Source organism: Leucoraja erinacea, chromosome 8 (genome assembly GCF_028641065.1).
Source record: "Leucoraja erinacea ecotype New England chromosome 8, Leri_hhj_1, whole genome shotgun sequence".
Taxonomy (NCBI): domain Eukaryota; kingdom Metazoa; phylum Chordata; class Chondrichthyes; order Rajiformes; family Rajidae; genus Leucoraja; species Leucoraja erinaceus.
This window is the reverse complement of record NC_073384.1, coordinates 41,628,395-41,652,395: the sequence shown is the minus strand read 5'-3', so window position 1 is coordinate 41,652,395 and position 24,001 is coordinate 41,628,395. Positions and strand designations below refer to the sequence as shown.

The 24,001-nt window shown below is 46.0% G+C and overlaps 1 protein-coding gene across 1 annotated transcript in view; it reads right to left on the bottom strand.

The window, feature by feature from the left end:
- Positions 1–19,849, bottom strand: part of LOC129699616 (WD repeat-containing protein 64-like) — a 77,031-nt gene extending 57,182 nt beyond the window's left edge. The window contains exons 1-6 of the mRNA XM_055639574.1: positions 18,268–19,849; positions 16,041–16,181; positions 11,323–11,402; positions 7,821–7,960; positions 2,641–2,764; positions 325–473 (exon numbers count right to left, since the gene is read on the bottom strand). Of these exons, the coding sequence (XP_055495549.1) occupies positions 325–473; positions 2,641–2,764; positions 7,821–7,960; positions 11,323–11,402; positions 16,041–16,181; positions 18,268–18,458 (825 nt within the window). The 5' untranslated portion in view covers positions 18,459–19,849. The remainder of the gene's footprint in view (positions 1–324; positions 474–2,640; positions 2,765–7,820; positions 7,961–11,322; positions 11,403–16,040; positions 16,182–18,267) is intronic.
- Positions 19,850–24,001: the final 4,152 nt, after the last annotated feature.

Sequence of the window (24,001 nt, the reverse complement as noted above, 5' to 3'; positions counted from 1 at the left end):
CTTGAATCTGGTGGTGTGCGTTTTCACACCTCTACCTTTTGCCTGATGGGAGAGGGGAGATGAGGGAGTGGCCAGGGTCTGACTCCTCCATGACTATGCCGAAGCTGCATGGTGATGGAGTTAATGGAAGGGAGGTTGGTTTACATGACACAGAATGCTGGAGTAACTCAGCGGGACAGGCAGCGTCTTGGGTCTCGACACGAAACGTCACCCATTCCTTCTCTCCAGAGATGTTGTCTGTCCCGCTGAGTTACTCTAGCTTTTTGTGTCCACCTTCTCGTTTGTTTAAATGGTTAATTTGCTATTTCTTCGATAAACACTTACCTTAATAACAGATTTACTACAAATGGTGACAACTGTTTCAGTAGTTTTGTTGTAGACCAGAACATTTATGGATCGTTCATGAGAACGTGGAACCTGCAGGCTATCCTGGACAGCAGACGTGAGTGGCACAAGATCTATTGACTGGGAGCCTGCATAATCAAGTAAATACACACATTACATATGCCTCCCTTTGTATTACCATCAGTGGAATCACCTTTAAACAGATCACTTATTTTCTGAAGACATTAGGTAAATGGTAATGGAATCAAATCTCGCCGAAGTGTACAGGCATCGAGTGTCTCAGTTTGTTATTGTGAAAAGCTTTTTTGTTGTGTATCATCCAGTCAGCGAAAAGACTATGTGATTACAATCTAGTTTAATTTTTGGCACGTTTCGCTTGTACATGTGGAAACACACCCAAGTTTAACCAAGCCTGCTGTATCCCCCTGTTGCTAACTATTTTACCTTCCCCTTCCCATTCCCATACCGGCCTTCTTGTCCTGGGCCTTTCTCCATTGCCAGAGCATGGTCAAACGCAAACTGGAGGCACATTTCTACATGTTCCGCTTACAAAACCCAAATGTATGAACGTTGAATTCTCCGGGTAACACACTCCCCTACCCTTTCTTTTTTCCCTTCCCTGACTCCCACTGGTATTCTCCCATTTCAAGTTCATAGGTCCTAGGAACAGAAGTAGGCCATTCGGCACATCAAGTCTACTCCACCATTCATTGATGGCTGATCTATCTTTCCCTCTTTACCCCCCCCCCACTCCTCCAGCTTCATATTTCACTCCCGCATTCTATTTGTGTCAATTTACAATTGGGCATTTAAATTAGTTGCTGAAATAACAGAGGGCTTGATTTTTCTGGACAGGCTAGATGCAGGAAGATTGTTCCCGATGTTGGGGAAGTCCAGGACAAGGGGTCACAGCTTAAGGATAAGGGGAAAATCCTTTAAAACCGAGATGAGGAGAACTTTTTTCACACAGAGAGTGGTGAATCTCTGGAACTCTCTGCCACAGAGGGTAGTTGAGGCCAGTTCATTGGCTATATTTAAGAGAGAGTTAGATGTGGCCCTTGTGGCCAAGGGGATCAGAGGGTATGGAGAGAAGGCAGGTACGGGATACTGAGTTGGATGATCAGCCATGATCATATTGAATGGCAGTGCAGGCTCGAAGGGCCGAATGGCCTACTCCTGCACCTAATTTCTATGTTTCTATGTTTCTATATGTCTGCACTACTACTCTGGGACATAAACACTTGGAATTGTGGCCGTAGTCTAGACCATCACACAAACCAACCTCCCTTTCATTGACTCCATCTACACTTCACACTGCCTAAGCAAGGCCACCAGCATAATCAAAGATGAGTCTCACCCCGGACACTCCCTCTTCTCACCTCTCTCATCAGGCAAAATGTACAGAAGTGTGAAAATGCACACTTCCAGATCTAGTGTTTAAGTAGTAACTGCAGATGCTGGAAAATCGAAGGTAGACAAAAATGCTGGAGAAACTCAGCGGGTGAGACAGCATCTATGGAGCGAAGGAGATAGGCGATGTTTTGGTTCGAGACCCCTCTTCAGATGAAGGGTCTCGACCCAAAACAGTGCCTATTTCCTTCACTCCATAGATGCTGCCTCACCCGCTGAGTTTCTCCAACATTTCTGTCTACCTCCAGATTCAGGGACAGGTTTCTTCCTAGTTGTTATCACACAACTGAACCATACTAGTTACAACTAGAGAGCAGTCCTTAGCTACTATCTCCCTCATTGGAGACCCTCAGACTATGTTTGATTGGACTTTTCTGGACTTTATCTTGCATTAAACGTTATTCACATTATTCCCTTTATCATTCTGTTTACACTCTGGATGGCTCAATTGTAATAATCTACTGTCTTTCCACTGACTGGTTAGCACGCAACAAAAAAAAAATCACTTTGCCTCAGTACATTACAATAAATTAAACTAAACTAAACAAAACTAAACATAACTAATTTGTAACCTGGTTTAAAGTAAGGGGGTGGGGAGGTGGAGATTTAATAGGAACCAGAGGCAACTTTTTTACACAAATAGTGATAGGTATATGGAACAAGAAGCCGGAGAAGGTAGTTGAGGCAGGTACTATCACATTGTTTAAGAAGCATCTAGACAGATACACAGATAAGATAGGTTTAGAGGGATATGGGCCAAACGCAGGCAGGTGGGACTAATGTTGGTCAATGTGGGCACATTGGGTTGAAGGGCCTGTTTCCACATTGTATGATTCTGTGACATGACTCCATTTATAATCCATTTTTCGCAACTTGCTAACCCACCAGCAATTAATCGCTTATGCTTATGGTCAAACACCATACTGTTGAAGTGCCGATCTAGTTGATGTTCACCCAAGATGAAGACTTGCAGGACAGCAATCGTCTGAATATCCCAGACTCTGAACATCTTCCAAGAGAAGAAAAGGTAAAGTGGGAGACAACGTTAAGTACATTTCTATTTCCTTTGTGGTTAGATATTTTTTACACACAACTAAATATCAACAGGTAAAGTACCCTAACAGCATTGATATACAAATGGATCTTGAGATTCAAGTTCCTAGCTCCCTGTGGCAGCACAAGTAGATGGAGTGGTAGAGAAGGCATATGGTATGCATGCCTTTATCGGTCAGGGCATTGATCATAAGAATTAGGAAGTCATTTTGCAGCTTTCGATGACTTTGGCTAGGTCACATTTAGAGTATTGCATGTATTTCTGGATTCCCCATTACAGGAAGGATATGGAGGCTTTGAAAGAAGAGGTTCGCTAGAATGATAAAACAAGGATCTGCAGATGTTGGTTAATACACAAAAAGACACAGTGCTGGAGTAACTCAGCATACCAGGCACTTTCTCTGGAAAACATGGATAGGTAAAGTTTCGGCTGAGAATCTTGGGTCAGCTATCCATGTTCTCCAGATATGTTGTCTGACCTGTTGAATTACTCCAGTACTTTGTGTGGCCTTTTAACTAGAATGATGCCTGGATTAGAGGGTAGAACTTATAAGGAGAGGTTGGACAAATTTGATTTTTTTTTTCTGCAATGCAGGTTGAGGGGAAAACCGTAAAATTACAGGAGGCAGAGACAGGGTAGACAGTCCAAACCTTTTTCCAAGAGTCAAAAACTAGAGGGCATAGCTTTAAGGTGAGTGGGGCAAAGTTTTGAGGAGATGGGCAGGGCAAGTTTTTTTTTTAACGCAGAGTGTAAGACTTATTGCACTTGAAATTCTTTGCCATAAGCAGTGGTGGGGGCAGATCTGATCGTGGCTTAAAAGAGGGTTGTTACCAGGCTCATGGATGAGCAGAGAATGGAGGGAATGGATGTAATGGAGGAAGATCAGGCCTGTACCAAGCTTTTCAAAAAGGGGGTGGCATAACAGGATTACAAAAATTTTATGGGAAATAATATGCGCACAGCGCACATCACGAGCGAGAAGCGCAAAGTCCCCTGTGGCTGGAGTCCAGGGCCCTTAAGCGGGCCCTGTAAGCTCTGGGGTTTTAGAAGCTCTCTGGTGCATTCTGAGCCTTATTTTGGAGCATTTGTGCACCAAATTTATGACCAATATTTCAGAAATAATTTTGGTTGAGTCAAGAGTAATGAATGGGTGGAATTGGATGATTGGGGCCATTGTTGTATACATTTTTTTTAAATCAAGAATTGAAGTTGTCCTTGATTTAATAATCAAGTTTTACTGTTGTAAAATGTTATGTAAAATGTTATAAAGGAGCATGCAAAAAACTGCAAATAAAATACTGCGAGTTTTTGCAGTAAAGAAACCTTTTTTTAGAAAATGTTTTGTGTGTTGATTTGATTACCTGTTACTGTTAGACTGTGTTAGTGTGCGCAGTGCACCTTTAATGGTTCTCCTGACCTAACAACTTCACATCACATCAATTTCAACATGGAATAGTGATATGAATACAACATTTTTTTCGACTTCAATTTCCATTGTGAAAATGGAAGTCAAACTAAATGGTGCATTTACATTACTATGCTTTCAAACTAACCTATTTTACTGTCATACTATTATAACAAATTCTAGTTCCATGATGATTCATAAACAAGATCACAAATCACATTTTGAATTCTCAAACACAAAGTGATTGTGAATAATTGCCAAGTTGCACCGAGCATTTCCGTATTTTGATGGCTGAAAAGCAGTATTTTGTTGGGGAAATCAGTATTTCTTATATAAATGCAATAGAACGTACCACACAGAAACTGTATTTTTGAATTAGCCAATAACTTGAAGAGTTCTGTTCATGCTGAATTCAAAACCTGTGAGTATATTTATTTTACAAAAACACAAGGACTCCGGTTTCATTATCTAAAAATAAATATTGCCCAGGATTTTTGTTCCAAAATAAGGGAAGGTAAGTAATATGATCGTCTTTCACTTCTCCAACAAGACTTTTGCTATGATGGAAGAGGAAAAGAAATGAACCAGAGGTGATCTATTTTACACTGTTCAAAAATCACGAGTCATGAGTGTTTAATTGCCATATGTACTGAAACAGAACAAGGAAATTCTTAGGACACAAAGTCCTAGAGTAACTCGGCAGGTTGGGAAGCATCTCTGAAGAGCATGGGTAGGTAATGTTTCGGGTTGGGTCCCTTCTTCAGAAATTCTTTCTTGTAGCTGTACAACAGGTTTGTAAACACAGAACTTCACAGATAACTTAATAACCAATTTATTTTTTAAATTCACTAAACAAAACACCCCGATATAGTGCAAAACAAAAGCCATGGTGAAAATACCTGAACAAACAGTTCCGTTCCCCAATTGAAGTTGTAACATTTTTATCTTCAAGTCACAAACTTCATCTCTTCAATAAATTAAACCACTTTCCCATTTGACCTCTGATGTGCTTTCCCTGCACTCCGGAAGGGAACATTTTACAGAGAAAACCATCAGAGGAATCCTACAAATCAAACTGATTTTGCTGTATAAAAAGTCCATGTTTCTAGTTTCTTCCTTCATGCCAAAGACGTGTGGGTTTGTAGGTTACGTGGCGTCTGTAAATTGCCCCTAGTGTGTAGGGAGAGGATGCAAATGTGGGATAACATGGAACTATTGTGAATAGAAGATCGATGGTCAGCATGTACACGGTGGGCCAAAGGGCTGTTTCCATGCTGTATCTCTAAACTAAATAGGTGAAATACCATTGTAGTGGGACATGCCGTGTAAACGCAAAGTTGTGAACTGAAGGCTGAGGGGTGATCTTATGGAGGTTTATAAAATCACAAGGGGAATTGACAGGGTGAATGCACAGTGACTTTTACCCGGTGGGTGAATCAAGACCCAGAGGACACAGGTTTTAAGATGAAAGGGGAAAGAGTTAATAGGTACCTGAGGGCAACTTTTTTGCTCAGATGGTGGTATGGGATGCGCTGCCAGAGGAGATAGTTAAAGCAGGTACAATAACAACATTTTAAAGACACTCAGGCAGGTACATGGATGGGGGTTTAAAAGGATATGGACCAAATGCAGGCAAATTGGACTAGGTTAAATCGGGCATCTTGGGCAGCATGGACTCGGTGGGCTGAAGGGCCTGTTTTTATGCTGTATCTCTGAAGTAAATAGTAAAAAAGCCATGGTAACTCTCCAGAGATGCTGCCTGACCCGCTGAGTTACTCCGGCACTTTGGGTTTTCCCTTCAAATGGAGGTGCGTAAGTTCCGTACAACTCTTGGTCTTTATGTTTAGTTTTATGAACCCTGTTTCTAATTGTGTGCAGCACTCCCTCAAGAGAAAACTTTGTCGGTGTATTTGATGGCATTGGCATGTTTAGGAATTACCGGACTAACATTGAAATTCATTTTGAAAATCCTAACACCGACTGCACTTAATTAGTTCAGACTCCCTTCTACCCACTCCATAGTTTGCTATTGTAGGACATTATATAATTAGTCATTGTCACTATCATTCCCCTTTCAGTCTATAATCACCACACATTCTTGAAAAATAATACATTAGGACTTCACTCTTCACTGTCTAGAGCATTTGTCATTATTATTTGCCTTTTGTGAAAGCTATTGTGAAACCAGCTAATTGATCTATTACTAATCCAGCAAGTAAAACATTCTTCAATTATATTAACAGTTTTATTAATATCCTAATATTTGTGGTGGAGCAGTGGCCCAGTGGCAGCCTTACAGCACCAGAGATCCAGGTTCGATCCTGAGTACGGATGCTGTGTGTACAGAGTTTGCACACTCTCCCTGTGACCGCGTGTGTTTCCTCCGGGTGCTCTGGTTTTATCCCACATTCCAAAGACGTACAGGTTTGTAAGTTAATTGTTCATCAGTAAATTGTCCCTATAATGTAGGATAGAACTAGTGTACAGGTGATTATTGGTCGGCGCAGACTCGGTGGAACAAAGGGCCTGTTTCCACGCTGTATCCCTAAACAGGAAAAGTGTAGTTAAAAAACACATTGCAATGTTTATTGTTACAGGGCACTGAAATAATTAACATCTGATGAGTAATAGCACAGAAAACAGAAAAATGTATGTATGCAGATGTCCAGTCAACAATGTGAAGGGAAAAGATTATGATTTCTTTGGTATCATTCATTATTGACCTGAAAGCAAAGAGAAGAGTACATCGTTTTGTGAGGTAAAGATAATGAAAAGGTTGATTTATTTGGTCTCTTTCTTGACATGATGTTGCAAAATGCATATTAATGTATATTTGATGTTTAAGGTGGGGAAACAAGCAGTCAATCAATGTCTAGACAAGCCATTAACATTAATGGAATATGTAGTCTGTTCGCAATGATAAATTTAATGGCACAAGTGCTGGAGTAACTCAATGGGTCAGACAGCATCTCTGAAGAACATGGATAGATGATGTCTTGGGACAGCACCCTTCTTCAATCTGAAGAAGGGTCCCAACCCAAAATGGCCTAAACATGGATAGGTGACGTTTTGGGTCGAGACCCTTTCTCCGACTGAAGAAGGGTCCCTACCCAAAACATCACCAGACTGAAGAAGGGTCCTGACCAGACAAGTAGCCTACCTGTGTTCTCCAGAAATGTTGCCTTACTCACTGATTTACTCCATCACTTTGTATCTTTTTTTTGTAAACCAGCATCTGCAGTCCCTTGTTTCTACTCTGTAGGTAATGAAGTTGAAAAGAGAAGAAACGGGATGCCAAAGACTCTCACTTTGTCTTTCCGAGAGAGAAGATGAGAGTTTAAATTAAATGCTTCATTCCAAAAGATGACTCACCAAGGATGTTAGCTGAATCCTTGGGTTGTTTGGGTGGAGTTTGCACATGTTGGAGTGTGACTCAGAGACGAGGCATACTATTAACCAAGGCAGAGCTGACACAATCAATAGGTAATGTCCACTGTCAGTGGACCGACATATAATTACTCCGTTTCAGCAATGACTCAGAAAATGAAGCGTGCACCATTGGCAACATCTAAATTACAAAGCAAATGGCACAACGCAGTCACTCACCCCTTCAGTTGAGAGGCTAATAATATGTTGATCAGCTTCATTAATCACTACCTCAGTAATGATACAGTTGTGGCCACTCAACAATGCCTTTGGTTTGAGGAACATATTTGGATTCCAAAGTCGAACAATTTTATCTTCACCTAGACATGAAATAAGAGAGGCTTCATTTTCGAAACATTATATATTAACATGTTGAACATAGAATCAGGGGGAGGGCGGGTTGCATACCCGCTCCGGGAGGTTGGTCAAGCCGCCTGTACGTTACGGGGAATTTGTTTAACTATTGCCTGACTATGTGTGTGGTGAACTGCTTGTAGCGCATGAGTCGTGGTCGCCCTGTCACTGCTGTACTGCTTTGTTTCCAAGGGGAAGGATGTAGACTAGTGCATGTGCCTTTAACACAGTGACCTCACCACTACTAACCACTCCCCATATCACCAGTATAATTGTAACCTCCCCACCTCTAGATCGCTCTCTAGCTCCGGTGACAGACTACGGACAGCTAGGGCAGGAATGTGTATGAATAGTAATGTGTGTGTTTGATAATAAAATAGTAGTGAAGACTTAGTGTGTTTCCACACTTCTTTACAGGGAGTACCTTTCGAAAGGAGATGAGGAGGAATTTATTTAGTCAGAGGATGATGAATCTGTGGAATTAATTGCCACAGACGGCTGTGGAGGCCAAGTCAATAGATATTTTTGTGGGAGATTGGCAGGTTTGTGATAAGTAAGGGTGTCAGGGCCTATGGGGAGAAGGCAGGGGAATGGGGTTGAGAGGGAAAGATAGATCAGCCATGATTGAATGGCGGAGTAGACATGATGGGCCAAATGGCCTAATTTTGCTCCTATAACTTATGATCATTAATTTTATAGGGCTTTGGTTGGGCCCCATTTGTGGTATTCTATCTGGCATTCCCCAATACATGGAATGTGGAGACTATGGAATGGGGACAGAGGAAGTTTAGCAGAATGAAGCCGAGATTAGGTATTAGCTACAGGGAGAGGTTGGACAGACCTAGATTTGTTTCTTTAGTTATGTAGGTTGAGAGGAGACGTGATAGAAGTATATAAAATAATGAGAGGCATAGGCAGGAGCGACAATCAGAATCTTCTTCTGAGAATGGAAATATTAAATATTAGAGGGCATGGCTGAGAGGGTCAACATTTTAAAGAATAATGCAGGGTTAGTGTTTTTACACAGTTGGTGTTGGATGCCTGGAACATGCTGCCTGGCTTGGTGCTAGAGACAGATACTATCCCTGATACAATAGTAGCATTTCAGAGACTTTGGATAGGCACATGTATATGTAGGAATTGGAGGGATAGGGATGCAGTCATGGTGGCGCAGTGGTAGAGTCGATGCCTTACAGCAAAATGCAGCACCAGAGACCCGGGTTCGATCCCGACAACGGGTGCTCTCTATACGGAGTTTGTACGCTCGCCCCGTGATCTGTGTGGGTTTTCTGGGAGATCTTCATTTTCCAAAGGCATGCAGGTTTGTAGGTTAATTGGCTTGATAAAATGTATAAATTGTCCAGTGCTGAGTGATGCTCTCCCTAGAGCTTTTCAACGTACAGGTGCACAACCTTTTATCCGGTGTTCCAGAAACCGAAAAGCTCCGAAAACCGGCCATTTTTTCCAGATGTCGTCTGCGCACCAAAGCTCGCGTTTGGCGCCAAACTTGACCCAAAACGACCCACGGTCAACCCAGGTCTGTACTACTGTAGCGGCTGCCTCCTCCCTGGAGACCGGGAGACGCTTAAACATCTGTAAATCATTGCTTAAATGTTAGTCAGTTAGTTTGGAGGGCTTTTATGTGAAGGGGGGTGAAGGGGTAAACTTTAATTCTTAGTCCCCTACCTGGTCGGAGAGGCGGGGAGCGGTCAATGCCTTACCGGGTCGCTGTGCAGTAAGCTCCGCAGCGCTGTGGCCGTTGGGGCTGCGGGCGGCGCCAGTTGTAGCTCCGACCCCGGCAACTCTACCCCTGGCTGCGAGGCGCTCCAAATCCAGCGCGGCCCGTGGCCGGACGCCCCAGCTCCGCAAATGTCGGGAGTCGGCAGCGTCGCAGCGCTGGGAAACCAGCGGGGAGCGGGCAATGCCTTACCGGGTCGCCGTGCGGCAAGCTCCGGAGCGCTGTGGCCGCCGACACACAACATCGCGGAGCGTCGCTGGATTTGGAGCCGCGCAGCCAGGGGTAGAGTTGCCGGGGTTGGAGCTCCAACCGGCGCCGCCCGCGGCCGGACGGAGCCCCCAACTCCGCGGCTCCAAATCCAGCGACGCTCCGCGATGTTGTGTGTCGGCGGCCACAGCGTTCCGGAGCTTGCCGCAAGGCGACCCGGTAAGGCATTGCCCGCTCCCCGCTGGTATCCCAGCGCTGCGACGCCGCCGACTCCCGACATTCCCGGAGCTGGGACGTCCGGCCGCGGGCCGCGCTGGATTTGGAGCGCCTCGCAGCCAGGGGTAGAGTTGCCGGGGTCGGAGCTCCAACCGGCGCCGCCCGCGGCCGGACGGAGCCCCCAGCTCCGCGAGGTTGGGAGTCGCCGACCAGGTAGGGGACTAAGAATTAAAGTTTCCCCCTTCACCCCGACTCCACCACCACCACATAAAATCCCTCCAAACTAACTGACTAACATTTATGCAATGATTCTCCCGGTCACCGGGGAGGAGGCAGCAGCTCCAGACTTTTCAAGCCGCCCGCGCTACCTACCTAATCTACGCTAAAAATCTTCCATTCTGAAATCCGAAAATGTCCGAAATCCGACAAGTGTCTGGTCCCAAGGCTTTCGGATAAAAGGTTGTGCACCTGTACTACATCCAGATCCAGATTGTGTGCAGGGTAGATAAGAATTGTTCTTGGCATCATGTTTGGCACCGGCATTGTGGGCCGATGGGCCTGTTCCTGTGCTGTACTGTTCTATGTTCTGATAGCAGTAATCACAACCTCAATCTTCTGTCCATCAACAGTCCCAGGCTTCCCTCTGTTCCGATGCACAGATCATAAAGTGATAAGGTCATAAGTGATAGGAGAAGAATTAGGCCATTCGGCCCATCAAGTCTACTCCGCCATTCAATCATGGCTGATTTATCTCTCCCTCCTAACCCCATTCTCCTGCCTAACCACTGTCACAGAGAAACAGAGAAGCACAAAGGGTAATAGCATGCTTATCTCTATTCTCGTAGAACAAGAAAAATAATTTATGGTTTCAATTGTATGAGCGTGATCCTTATTTCTACACCTTCATCAGTTACAGCCAAAGCAGTAATAAAACCTGAGAAACAGTCTTATAATCTGACACAAAAGGAGCAATTTATGTGATTAGTAATTCTTTGCCTTAGAACTAGCAAATGAAGACTACGATTATTGTCACATATTTCAAGCCACAATTAACCAATTATATGATTAAAATGTGTGCAACACAATCGATCAAACGCAATGAATCCATGTGCAGCATACTGCTGAAACACCACATAAATGCTCAGAATATCCCAATTTGATACTTACCACCAGTAACAAAGGTATTTGCTTTCACACAATAATCAAAAGCATTAACTCCTCGTGGGACTGACAACGTTCTAATGGGCCTAAATTTGGAGATAAAGAATAAGTTAATGGAACAATATTTGACTTGAAGCTTACAATGCAATCCTAAAGCTGCAGTGGAATTATTATTTTAGAAACAAGGAACTGCAGATGCTGGTTCCTTGTTCCTTGTGGGGAGAAGGTAGCAAAATGGGATTAGGAGGCCAAAATCAGCCTTGATTGAATGGCGGAGTAGACTTGATGGGCCAAATGGCCTAATTCTACTCCCATAACTTGTGAACGGAAAAGATGCAAAATTCTGGAGTAACTCAGTGGGTCAGGAAGCATAGCAGTAAAAACAAAGAACTGCAGATGCTGCTTTATTCCCAAGATAGACACAATGTGCTGGAGTAATTATAAAATTATAAAAAGTAATTTTATAAAAGGACTGGACAAGCTAGATGCAGGAAAAATGTTCCCAATGTTGGGCGATTCCAGAACCAGGGGCCACAGTTTTAGAATAAAGGGGAGCTCATTTAAGACTGAGGTGAGAAAAAACGTTTTCACCCAGAGAGAAGTGAATTTATGGAATTCCCTGCCACAGAGGGCAGTGGAGGCCAAATCACTGAATGGATTTAAGAGAGAGTTAGATAGAGCTCTAGGGGCTAGTGGAGTCAAGGGATATGGGGAGAAGGCAGGCACGGGTTATTGATAGGGGCCGATCAGCCATGATCACAATGAATGGTGGTGCTGGCTCGAAGGATCGGATGGCCTCCTCCTGCACCTATTTTCTATGTTTCTATGTTTCTATGTAACTCAATGGGTCAGGAAGGATTGCTAGAGAACATGGATATGTGCTGTCTTGTGTCAGGACCACTCTTCATACTCATGAAGACATTTTGTGTCTTTCCATGAAATTGTTTTTGTAGTTGAGAGTATTTATCCTATAACACATATTCACGGTTTCCATGACAACTCCATCCTGTAGTGTATCGGATAGCATAGAAGGAACAATGTGAGTGTATTTCAGATGTGCACAAATCCATATTTTGGTCAGCTATGTAGAGCTAAGACACAGCAACGTACTGGTAGCATCCCTTGGAATACGTGAGCAAAACACAACATACTGGACGATGCATTGCCAATGGAATTGCAATGCTGAGAACTATATTCTGCTCCATGTATCTTCCCCTTTGCTCTAATTCTTGTACTTGACTTTGACTTGATTGTATCTATGTGTATGTATGGTATATCTGATCTTCACCTGACAAAATAATAATAATAATAATAATAATAATAATAATAATAATAATAATAATAATAATAATAATAATATTTATTTATATAGCACTTTTAAACAAAATCACTTTGAACCAAAGTGCTTTACAGAGATTGATCAAATTAATTGAATAGATTAAATGTCAATAAATTCATACAAAATAAAAAAATAAAAAGAAAAAAGGAAAAAGACACAGAACAGTACACTATAGAAATCACCAAGAAACGTCCCCCCACTGCAGAATTCACTGTGAGGGAAGGCACTGAAAATATCCAGTTCTCCTCCTCATAGTCCACCCGAGGTCGGGGTCTATATGTGGCCTCCTCAGCCAACCCGGTGTTTTCAGGCCCTCTTGCCGCGAAGCTGGATCATCGGCGTCGGGTGAACATCCTTCAGCGGCTTGGACTGAAGCGGCCGCTTCGCCCCCCGAAGACTGCATTGTCCAAAGCTCTCAGGCCACGCCGGCCGGACCTCCGACTCTGGCGATCTTGGATCGCAGGCTCCGTGGTGTCGTAAATCCAGTGCCGCCCGCCCGCGGCTGGACGCTCTGTAGCCGCAGCTCAACGATGTCGTAGTCGGCGGTCACAGTGCCCCGGAGCTTACCGCAAGGCGACCCGGTAAAGCATCGCCCGCTCCATGTTGGTGTTGGTGTCCCAGCATCTGCACCGCCGGCGAAGCTGTAGTCCCGGCAGGAAACGCCGCTCCAGCGCTGCTCCAGCTCGATGGTAGGCCGCACAGACAGGACGAAGATGCGGTCTGGAGGAAAACCGCATCTCCGACCAGGTAGGACTAGGGTTAAAATAGTTTCCCTCTTCCCCTCCCCCCACCCACCACATAAAAGAAGACCTCCAAGAAACATTTTGTTCTGACAGGTGGCACGGTGGCGCAGCGGTAGACCTGCCCCCTTACAGCGCTTGCAGCGCTGGAGAACCGGGTTCTCTCCCAACTACAGGTGCTGTCTGAATGGAATTTGTACATTCTCCCCGTGACCTGCGTGGTTTTTTTCCCAGATCTTCAGTTTCCTCCCACATTCCAAAGACGTACAGGTTTGTAGATTATTGGCTTGATAGATGTTAAAAAGAAATTGTGCCTAGTGTGTGTAGGATAGTGTTAATGTGCAGAGGTACAATGAAAAGCTTTATGTTGATGCTAATCAGTCACCGGAAAGACTATACATGATTACAATCGAGCCATCCACAGTGTGCATAATAAAGGTAATACTGCTTAGTGCAAGACAAACTCCAGTAAAGTCCGATTCAAGATAGACTGATGGCCTTTCATGAGATGGACAGTAGCCTAGGTCCACTTTATAGTTGTTGGGAATGTTAGCTGTCTCAGTGCAAAACATCCTTGCAAAGATGAGTGCAAATGGATATAATAACTCCAATCTATTTGCACATTATGTTTTAGAATTCATAAGAAATTAATGACTGGGGATGTTTGATTTGAACATTCTCCAACTAGTCCAAAAACAAGCACAATCATCGAGGGAACAGGCTTAATCAGTGACATTTAGTGGGATCCAAACTTAAAATGAAGAAATACTCATAAAGGTTGCAAAAGAGGCCAAAGTCCAAAATAATACGACCAAATAATACACACAAGGGTTGTTGCAACATAACACCAAAATAATCATTTTAATAGTTTAATAGTTAAAAAACATAGAAATGGTTTATATGACTTTTGTTATTTGTTCATTGTGAGAAGATTTGAGTTTAGGAGCAAAGAGGTCCAACTGCTGTTGTACAGGGCCCTGGTGAGACCGCACCTGGAGTGCTGTGTGCAATTTTGGTCTCCTAATTTGAGGAAGGACATTATTGCTATTGAGAGAGTGCAGCGTAGGTTCACCATGTTAATTCCCGGGTTGGCGGGACTGACATATGATGAAAGAATGGGTCGGCTGGGCTTGTATTCACTGGGATTTAGACGAATGAGAAGGGGATCATAGAAATATATACAATTCTTAAAGGATTGGACAGGCTAGATGCAGGAAAAATGTTCCCAATGTTGGGGGAGTCCAGAACCAGGGGTCGTTTAAGAATAAGGGGTAGGCCATTTCAGACTGAGATGAGGAAAAACTTCTTCACAGTTGTGAATCTGTAGAATTCTCTGCCACAGAAGGCAGTGGAGACCAATTCACTGCATATTTTGAAGAGAGAGTTAGATTTAGCTCTTAAGGCTAAACTAATCAAGGGATATGGGTAAAAGCAGGAATGGGGTACTGATTTTAGATGATCAGCCATGATCATATTGAATGGCGGTGCTGGCTCGAATGGCCGAATGGCCTACTCCTGCACCTATTTTTCTATGTTTCTACATTTCAACAATAGAGATCACGTAATAATATGGAATGGATACTTTATTGTCACATGTGACAAAAGACACAGTGAAATTATTTGCTTGCAGACCAAAGGTATGCAAATAGCCATCACCTAACCACCTACACTGGTGACAAAAGTTACAAAGTAGGCTGGCTCCTCCTTTGTCCGAGCCCCCCCCCCCCCCCCCCCCCCCCCCAGCGATCCTCCCCACGCCCCCCCCAGCCCGATCCCCCCACTCCAGGTCTTCCATTGTTCTCCCCCCTCAAGGTGGTTCACCCACATCGACCACGGATTGACCCTTGAGGCCCCACCGCCACCTCCGCATGGTTCCGTCAGACATGAGGCTCACTGCCGCAAAGAGTCCACTGTTGCTAAGGCCCACCGCTGCTGCAGAGGCTCCATCACCATAGCGAAAGTTTATGCCGCTGCCGAGACTCTTTCAGGCCAGGCAGGCCATTGCCGCCTGGCTTCGCCACGGCCTCTTGGGAGGCCTGTGGGGGCATCAGGCCTACCAGGCTGGTTCCGGTCCACGTCACAGTTCTTCACTGATCGAATCAGGCCCTCTGGATGAGCGAGTGCTTAGTCTCTACGGACCGCGCGGCCCCCCCCGTTACCCGGGGTAATAATTCAACAATACACCTCTGACCCACTAATTATACCCCTCCCATGTCTCTAAAGCACCATGGGTTGCTAGAAAATTAAATAAAGAATTATAATTAATAAAGAAGTAAACAATTAACTCTTTCAGCACGGAGGCACAGGTCCCGAAACGCCACATGCAAGGCTCTCGTAATGTTGCCCAGATTAAAGGTGGTGCCAGAAAAATGAGTGGAGTACACCACTGATTTTCCAGCAACTGATGATCTGGCACCTCCTTTAATCCAGATAAATTAACAAAATTATATATATAAATACACACACACACACACACACACACACACACACACACACACACACACACACACACACACACACACACACACACACACACACACACACACACACACACACACACACACACACACACACACACACATATATATACACACACACACACACACACATATATACATATATACATATATATATTTGTAACTTACTGACAGTCTCCAAGTTTGCGTATGTCATCCAGGACCACTGAGTGTACACTATCTGAAGAACAGCTCACGAAGGAGTTCAAATGTGGAAAATACTTCACTCTCAATACCCACTCTTGGTGTAGTTTCCGACGTAAGATCGTACTGAAAAAAATAAACAAAAGGGAAAAAAATTCCGTATCTTATCAAAGACAATAAACTATTATGAGTACGGGTCAAAGTTAAAAGACATGTACATGGTTCATGGTTCATGTACAGGTCTAAAGGCTAGACCACGGGCGGTAAGGTGTAGAGCCGCTGCCCCACAGCGTCAAAGATAGCGGTTCGATCCTAACAACGGGTGTTGTCTGTGTGGAGTTTGGACGTTCTCCCTGCGACCGCGTGGGTTTTTTCCAGGAGCTCCAGTTTCCTCCTACATTCCAAAGGCATGCGGGTTTGCAGATTAATTCTCTTCTGTAAATTGCCTCTAGTGTAGGATGTGAAAGTGGGATAACATAGAACTAGTGTACAGGTGATCATTGGTCGACAGGGACTAGGTGGACCAAAGGGCCTGCTTCCATGCTGTATCTCTAAAATGTCCATTTTGTTTACTTTAGTTTGGTTTCGAAATACAGCATGCAATCAAGCTGTTTAGAGAAATATGGGCCAAAAATAGGCAGATGGAACTAGTGTAGATGGGGCATGTTCGCAGTGTGGGTGTTGGGATGAAAGGGCCTTTCCATGCCGAATGACTCTAAGACTCTAGGACTCTATCTGTAGTTCCTTGTGTCGTCATTCATATATCTACCTTTGTTTTCAATTGGTAGTTAAGAGCTGTTTTACACAGTTGAAGGAGCAATGGTATTGGTTCAGGTGAGTAGGCTGGTAACAAAGCTATTAACGCCGCTAGATCCCCTTCTTGGTAGCATGGTTGAGCTTTTGGAAGCAGGAGCTAGAATATGCAACAGGGAGGAAAGAACTGCAGATGCTGGTTTCAATCAAAGGTAGACACAAAATACTGGAGTAACTTAGCGGCACAGGCATCATCTCTGGAGAGGAGGAATGGGTGACGTTTCGGGTCGAGATCCAAGATGCTGCCTGTCCCGCCGAGTTACTCCCGCATTCTGTGTCATGTAAACCAACCTCCCTTCCATTAACTCCATCACCATGCAGCCTCGGCATAATCAAAGACGAGTCATCTCCACTCATCCCATCAGGCAAAACGTACAGAAACGCATGCCACCAGATTCAAGGACAGTTTCTTCCTACCAGTTATCAGGCAACTGAACCATCCAACCAACAACCAGAGAGCAGTCCTGAGCTACTACCTGTCTCATTAAGACCCTCGGACTATCTTTTATCGGAATTTACTGGACTTTATCTCGCACTAAACATTATTCCCTCTACCATATATCTCTGGACAGATTGATTGCAATCATGTATAACTTTTCTGCTGCATGGATAGCACGCAGCAATAGTTTGTGACAATAACAAACTAAACTAATCTTGAAGTTGTTTCAAAATGAATTAATTAATATGGATCAATAAATCCTCCAAAACTCTCAATGTCTTGGAGGTTTATAAACCACAATACATCTTACTTTGAATTATTTGACTTGATTTCATAGCAGAACTGTGAGGTCGAATCATGGTATTCATTAATAATCAATATTTAACCATCGATTTCAGCAATGTTTGGAAATGAACCATTAATCTCCACAACCTTTCAAAATTGAATAAAACCATTTAAACTCTTAAGGACACAATTGCTGGAGTAACTCGGCAGGTTAAGCACCATCTCTGGAGAACATGAATATAAATTCATAAGTTTGTAAGTTCTGGGAGCAGAATTAGGCCATTGGCCCATCAAGTCTACTCCACCATTCAATCATGGCTGATCTATCTTTCTCTCACAGCCCCATTCTCTTGCCTTCTCCCCATAACCTCTGACATCCTTACTAATTAAGAATCTATCAAACTCCACCTGAAAATATGAATTGACGGCCTCAACATTCGTCTGTGGCAATGAATTCCACAGATTCCCCACCCTCTATCTAAAGAAATTCCTCTTCATCTCCTTTACAAATGTACATTCTTTTATTCTATGGCAATGGCCTCTGGAGCTAGGATATCCCCGTTCTCCAAAGATGCTGCTTGACCCACTGAGTTTTTCCAGCACGTAGTGTCCTTTTGTGTATTAACCAGCATCTGTAGTTCCTTGTTTCCACATTGAAGCACTTGTGAGACTTACCGACGGAGTAGACGTGGATCCAAGATCTGGGATTGCAAGGCGTTTCTCTCTTTGGTTTTCTGGAGATTGAGATCTTCAGTTCCCACAACTAACAGGTTCACAAACCCAGCATCATCGCCAATCAAAATGGAATCTTCACCTGTGTACTCAGACTGGGTCACTGTACAGATGCAGAGCATGATATTTTGCATGGGTTTAAGGGTGAAGAAATTAGTCTGTTGAAAAATGGCAACATCAGTTAAGAAGGGTACCAACCCAAAATGTCATATATCCATGTTCTCCAGGGATGCAGGGTAATGGCCATTACAAAGCAAATGAGAACCTGACTGCAAAAGCAAAGAGGAAGCAATATATTCTAAATAGGGGCAGTAGAGGAAAAATATACCAGTCATGCAACAGTATTTCCTGGATTCTCCGAGGTAATGTCAGGAATAAAAGGTGTGTTTTTACGGTTATTGTAAAGAGACAAAGGGTAGATCCAGCAGAATTGCTAAATTTGTAAAATAGTAAATAATGACGGATACAAAGTGCTGGAGTAACTCAGTGATTCATGCATGCTGCTTTGTTACATGTGCAGTTTTGTCTCCAAATCTGAGGAATGACATTCTTGCTATTGAGGGAGTGCAATGTAGGTTCACGAGGTTAATTCCCTGGGATGGCGGGACTGTCAAATGTTGATAGAATGGAGCGACTGGGCTTGTATACACTGGAATTTAGGATGAGAGGGGATCTTATTGAAATATATAAGATTATTAAGGTATTGAACACTCCAGAGGCAGGAAACATGTTCCCAATGTTGAGGGAGACCAAGATTCAAGATTCAAGAGATTTAATTGTCACATGTGCCAGATGGCACAGTGAAATGAATTCCCATACAGCCATACAATAAAAATAAACAGGACTCAACACACTATAGAATTTAACACAAAACATCCCCACACAGCAGAATCAAAGTTTCCCACTGTGTGAGAAGGCACCAAAGTCAGTCTCTTCCTCCACTGTTCCCCGTGGTCAGGGCCTCCCCAAGCCCTCCGCAGTTGCAGCTACGGGCGGCCCGATGTCCAGGACCGCTCGCCGAGGTGATACAAGTCTGACGTCGGGGCTGCGGGACGTCCTCAGAGGCATGGACACCAGAGTCGGCCCCCTCCTACCGGAGTCGGCGGCTTCCAATGTCCGTAGGCCGCGCCGGGTGGAGACTGCTGCTGGAGACCCTCTGCAAGGTGCCCCAGGACTCCACGATGGCGGTCAGCGCCGCCCGCGTTGGAAGCTCTCCGCACCAGAGCTCCACGATGTTGGAGCAACGGCTCAACGCTCCGGAGCTCCAAACGGCGACCCAGGTAGGCATCGCCCGCTCCGCGGTGACTCCAGCGCTGCGCCGCCGCTGTAGCAGCCCTGGTCCGGTTCCCGGTCCCCGGCAGGAAAGGCCGCTCCGATCCAGCTGGTAGGCCGCGAGGTGGGGGGCGAGGACGCGACTCGGAGAAATAGTCGCGTCCCCGCCAGGAAGAGACTGGGAGACGGTTTCCCCCTTACCCTGCCCCCCTCCCCCACATAGAAAAGTAAAAGTTTCCCCCTAAAACAGACTTTGGACTAACTGAAAAAAAAAGATAGAAATGACAGACTGGTAGAGGCTGCTGCCAGTGCAGCGCCCCTAGTGGTCCGCGGACCAGAACCAGGGGCCACATTTCAAAAATAAGGGGAAGGTGCCGGCGATTGTTCCCGATGTTTGGGGAAGTCCCAACAAGTGGCCACACGCAGTTTTAAGGATCATACATACATATTTTTAGTACGCGAATTGAGGAGAACATTTTTTAACACAAGAGTGGTGCCGGTCTCTGACTCTCGGCCACAGAAAGAGTAAAGGGAGGCACATTTGCTGTGCACTACCGGACAAGGCGGCGGGGGCAGGCTGAGCATGTGGCCCCGGCAAAGATAAAGGGATCAGGGTATGCGAGCGGGTAATAGGCGTGGACAGGAGGACTGAGTTGGCGTGTTGCGTGCAAGGTCTCTTGCAGATCCAGGCGGTGCAGGCGTCTTGAGGGCCGAATGGCCTCCATCTTGCACCCTATGACTATGTTTTCTATTTTCTAGTTTCACTCAACTCATACTTTCACTCATTCTTTTCTGAAGTGAGGGCGCTACACTTGATGTATCAATAACAAGATAAATGTACCGTTTGTCACTAGATTGGCCACTTGTGCGTAGGCGTATACGGACCTTATCGTCACAGTCTGCGTGAGCTTGCCTGCTATAATTTACCGGAAAAGGTCGCCACAATAAACTCGGCCGATTCGCGCACGCGTTATCCCTCTCCCCCGGTGGGGAGGTGATACATAGTGCCGTCATGTAGCAGAAAACGGAGCGGGGCTAGGGTGCGTGGTAGTCGCGCAGCGGGCATACAGGGGCCGATATTAATAAGGTCTACCACATATAATATTCCACGATATTGTAGGGAATTTGAAAGAATACAGCTTGAACATAGGGATCTGGGTATAACCGTAGACTGTGGTGGAGTTCCTTGAATTGGTATCCTCATACGTGCGCATTGCATGTGAGAAACAGAAAGGGCTTTTGGTATGCTAGCCTTTATAAATCATACCCTCGGAGTATAAAGCTGTGGATCGTAATTTGTAAATTGGGGTAAGCCGAGACATTGGTGAGACAATCTAGAGTAAGGTGCCGCAATTTTTGCGTCGCCCAATTAATAGGACAACGATGTCAAGCAAAATAAGAGAGACAGAGGAGATTTACCTCCGACGTTGCCTGGGTTTCAACAACTCGGCCACAGGAGATAGGTTGAATAACGTTTAGGTCCCGGGCTCTGGAGCGCAGAAGTTTAAAGGCACGTAACCTGTAGAGGTCTTTAAAATGATGAAGGGATAGAAGAGTTGATGTGCGAGCGCAAGTTTTTCTTTGAGAATATTGGAATAACCTGCAGCACAATATGAGGAGGACATCTTTACTCGAGAGAGGGGGACGCGCTGTGGAATGAGCGAAACAGCGCCAAAACAGTCCGTGGGAGCAGGTTTGCATGTTATCATTTAAAAATAAATTTGGATAGGCAATGGCTGAGAAAGGGAATTGTTTATGTGATGGGATGTGCAGGCCCCCGTGAGCCTAAGGGGGCGAAAGTTGTTCAGCGCGAGACTTGCGTGCGTACGGAGATGGCTTTCTCCAGTGCTTATAAATGTTATATTGGTTATAGGTGTGATATGGTAACGTCTCGTGGTTGGAAAAGTTGCTCCTCTCGCCGTTCAAATACCAACCGCAAGGATTCTAAACTGTTGTGTGTTTGCGGTGTGTGTGGTAGGTGTTTGGAGTGTGGTCTTGTGCGTGGATGCGTGGGTGTGTGTGGTGTGTGTGGTGTTGGTGTGTGTGTGTGTGGGTTTGTTGTGTGTGTGTGTGTGTGTGTGTGTGTGTGTGTGTAGTGTTTGTGTGTGTTTGGTGTTGTGTGTTGTGTTTTTGTGTGTGTGTGTGTGTGGTGGGTGTCCTTGTTCGGGGGACTCCCCCAACAAAACGGGAAGACTGTTTCCTGCCTTCTGTACCCAAAACCTTTAACCATGGTATCATATAAGGGACTGTCCGAGGAGGAATATCTTTAAGAGGTTGGTGAAGGACGTGGGATTCGTTGCAACCACAGACGCGGTGGGAATCGCCACAATTCAGTAGAGATTTATACCGCTGGCAGAGATAGCTAGCTTGTTGATTAATGCGGGTGTCATGGGTTTATGGGGACCGAAGGGCAGGCGAATATGGTTAAGAGGGAAAGAAAAGCAACATGAGTGCCACTGGCAACCAGGTGGGGGAAAATGGGCATCGAATGGCGGGATCTCGTGCCTAATCCTGGGCAATTACTGCCCGCCGTGGCAAATATGACATTGTGTTAAGTTTCCTACAGACCGCTGTAGTGCGTCTTGGAACCCAGGTCCCGCAAAATATTTCCCTGGCGTACGAGAGCTGTGTGTGTGCGACTAATAAGAATGTCGGGTAGTACTTAGAGGTCGTTATCAAACGGGCCACTGCAGTATAAAGCAGAAAGAGAGATAGAGAAGGGTCGAGCGTGAGAACGCTAGAGGAGAGCGAGGTCATGAACGTTTAGAAGAAGAGAGAAGAGAGAGGAAGAGGCAGAAGGTGGAGAGAGACGAAGATACGAGAGAGCGATGAGAAGTCTCGCGAAAGAGTGGGATGGAGAGAGAGATAGAGGGGTATACGGTTGAGAACGAAGATGAAGGGAGGCTGTGTGTGTGTGTGTGTGTACCAAAGACACACAGACAGGGAAAACAGGCGGCACGGTATATACGGGAGAAGCCCAAGCGGCAGACAGGACGGAACGCTGGGGTCAGCATGTTGGCACAAAGCCGGGTCCACACTGGATGCTGTGTGGTAGTGTGGGCAAAGGGCAGTTGAGCTGTGGGTCTGAGACTTAGGGTGGTGAGTTGCGGGCCGTGTCTGTGAGTGGGCGCCCGCTGGTCTTCATCTGGTTATCTGTGTTCCCGGTTGGAAAGTGTGTGTTATGGAAAAGGTGTGTGAGGGGGGCGGCTAGCTGGAGGGTTGAGAAGGAACATTAGTCCGTGGGGTCCCGCCCTGGCAGAGCCCCTCATTCTGTGCGGCGGCTCCCCTCGCTCGGTGTTCTACACGTGGGCGGGGAGTGTCCCGGGCGTGACCGGCCACACAGCTGGTCGGCGGCACGGCGGCCACAGCACGGAGCGCAGCCTTAACCGGGTCGCCGGGCAGGTGTGGCGCACCGACCCAAACGCCGTGCAGCCAACGGGCGGGGACTCCAGGGCCCCGCCTGAGGTAAAACACCGGCACCTGTGTAATCGGCCCATGGTCGTGTAGCCCAACCACAGGCAGGCGTGCGACCACGCAAACAGGGCCAGCCGCGATAGGAGTGTGTGTCAACGAGGGCGTGCTCCCGGGAGTTGGGGAGCCATCGCCCGGCAGAGAGCGAAACACGACTGGGGCGAGGCCACATAGGCCGAGCTAGGAGGGAACAGGAGGGGCGTGTGACGGGGCTGCGCCCCCACAGGAACCAGGGGGGTGGAAACGGTTGGAAAGGGGGAGGGGGAGAAGTCGTGTGGTGTGTGGGCGGTAGTGTAGTCGAGGGCGGGCACAAGGCAGGCAAGGCACGACCCCAGGAGGTCGGTATGCGCTGTCATTCCGTGTGGCGTGTGGGGGCCTGGCGTCGGGAAAATGTGCGGGGAAGAGGGGTCGGAAAGGGCAGGCGTGGTTACACAAAGGACCGGGGACACGTCTGGGGCGGTGAGCGTGGTTGGGTGCAACAACAACTGGAACGGCGGGGCACGTACGGAAGAGGCTAAGCGTCAAAGAAAACGCCACAGCAGCCCGGGAGGAATAACCACTGCGCCATGCCATTTAGGAGGAGGCCCCGAGACAGGAGTAGTCTGCTCTCGGCTGTTGTACATCACAGATCCGGGTCAACAATCCCGTCGTCACGGAGCCTATCCCGCGTGTGCGGCGCTGCATAGGCAAGCCTACAAGCCCGTACACCGAGTAGCAGCCGTGCCCCAGCACCCCGGCAACCAGTCCTGTCACTTATCACACTCACGGGGTTAAACACAGGCCTGGCGCACGCGTGTGTGTTGGGCTCTCGCCCGAGCAGGGGGAGGACGGCTAGCAGAACGGAGGGGAAGGAGGGGTAGGCCTCGCCTACGCAAGCGCTAGACGACGAGCGCGGGGGGTGCGGCAGGCCGACAGCAGGATTGCGCCGCACACA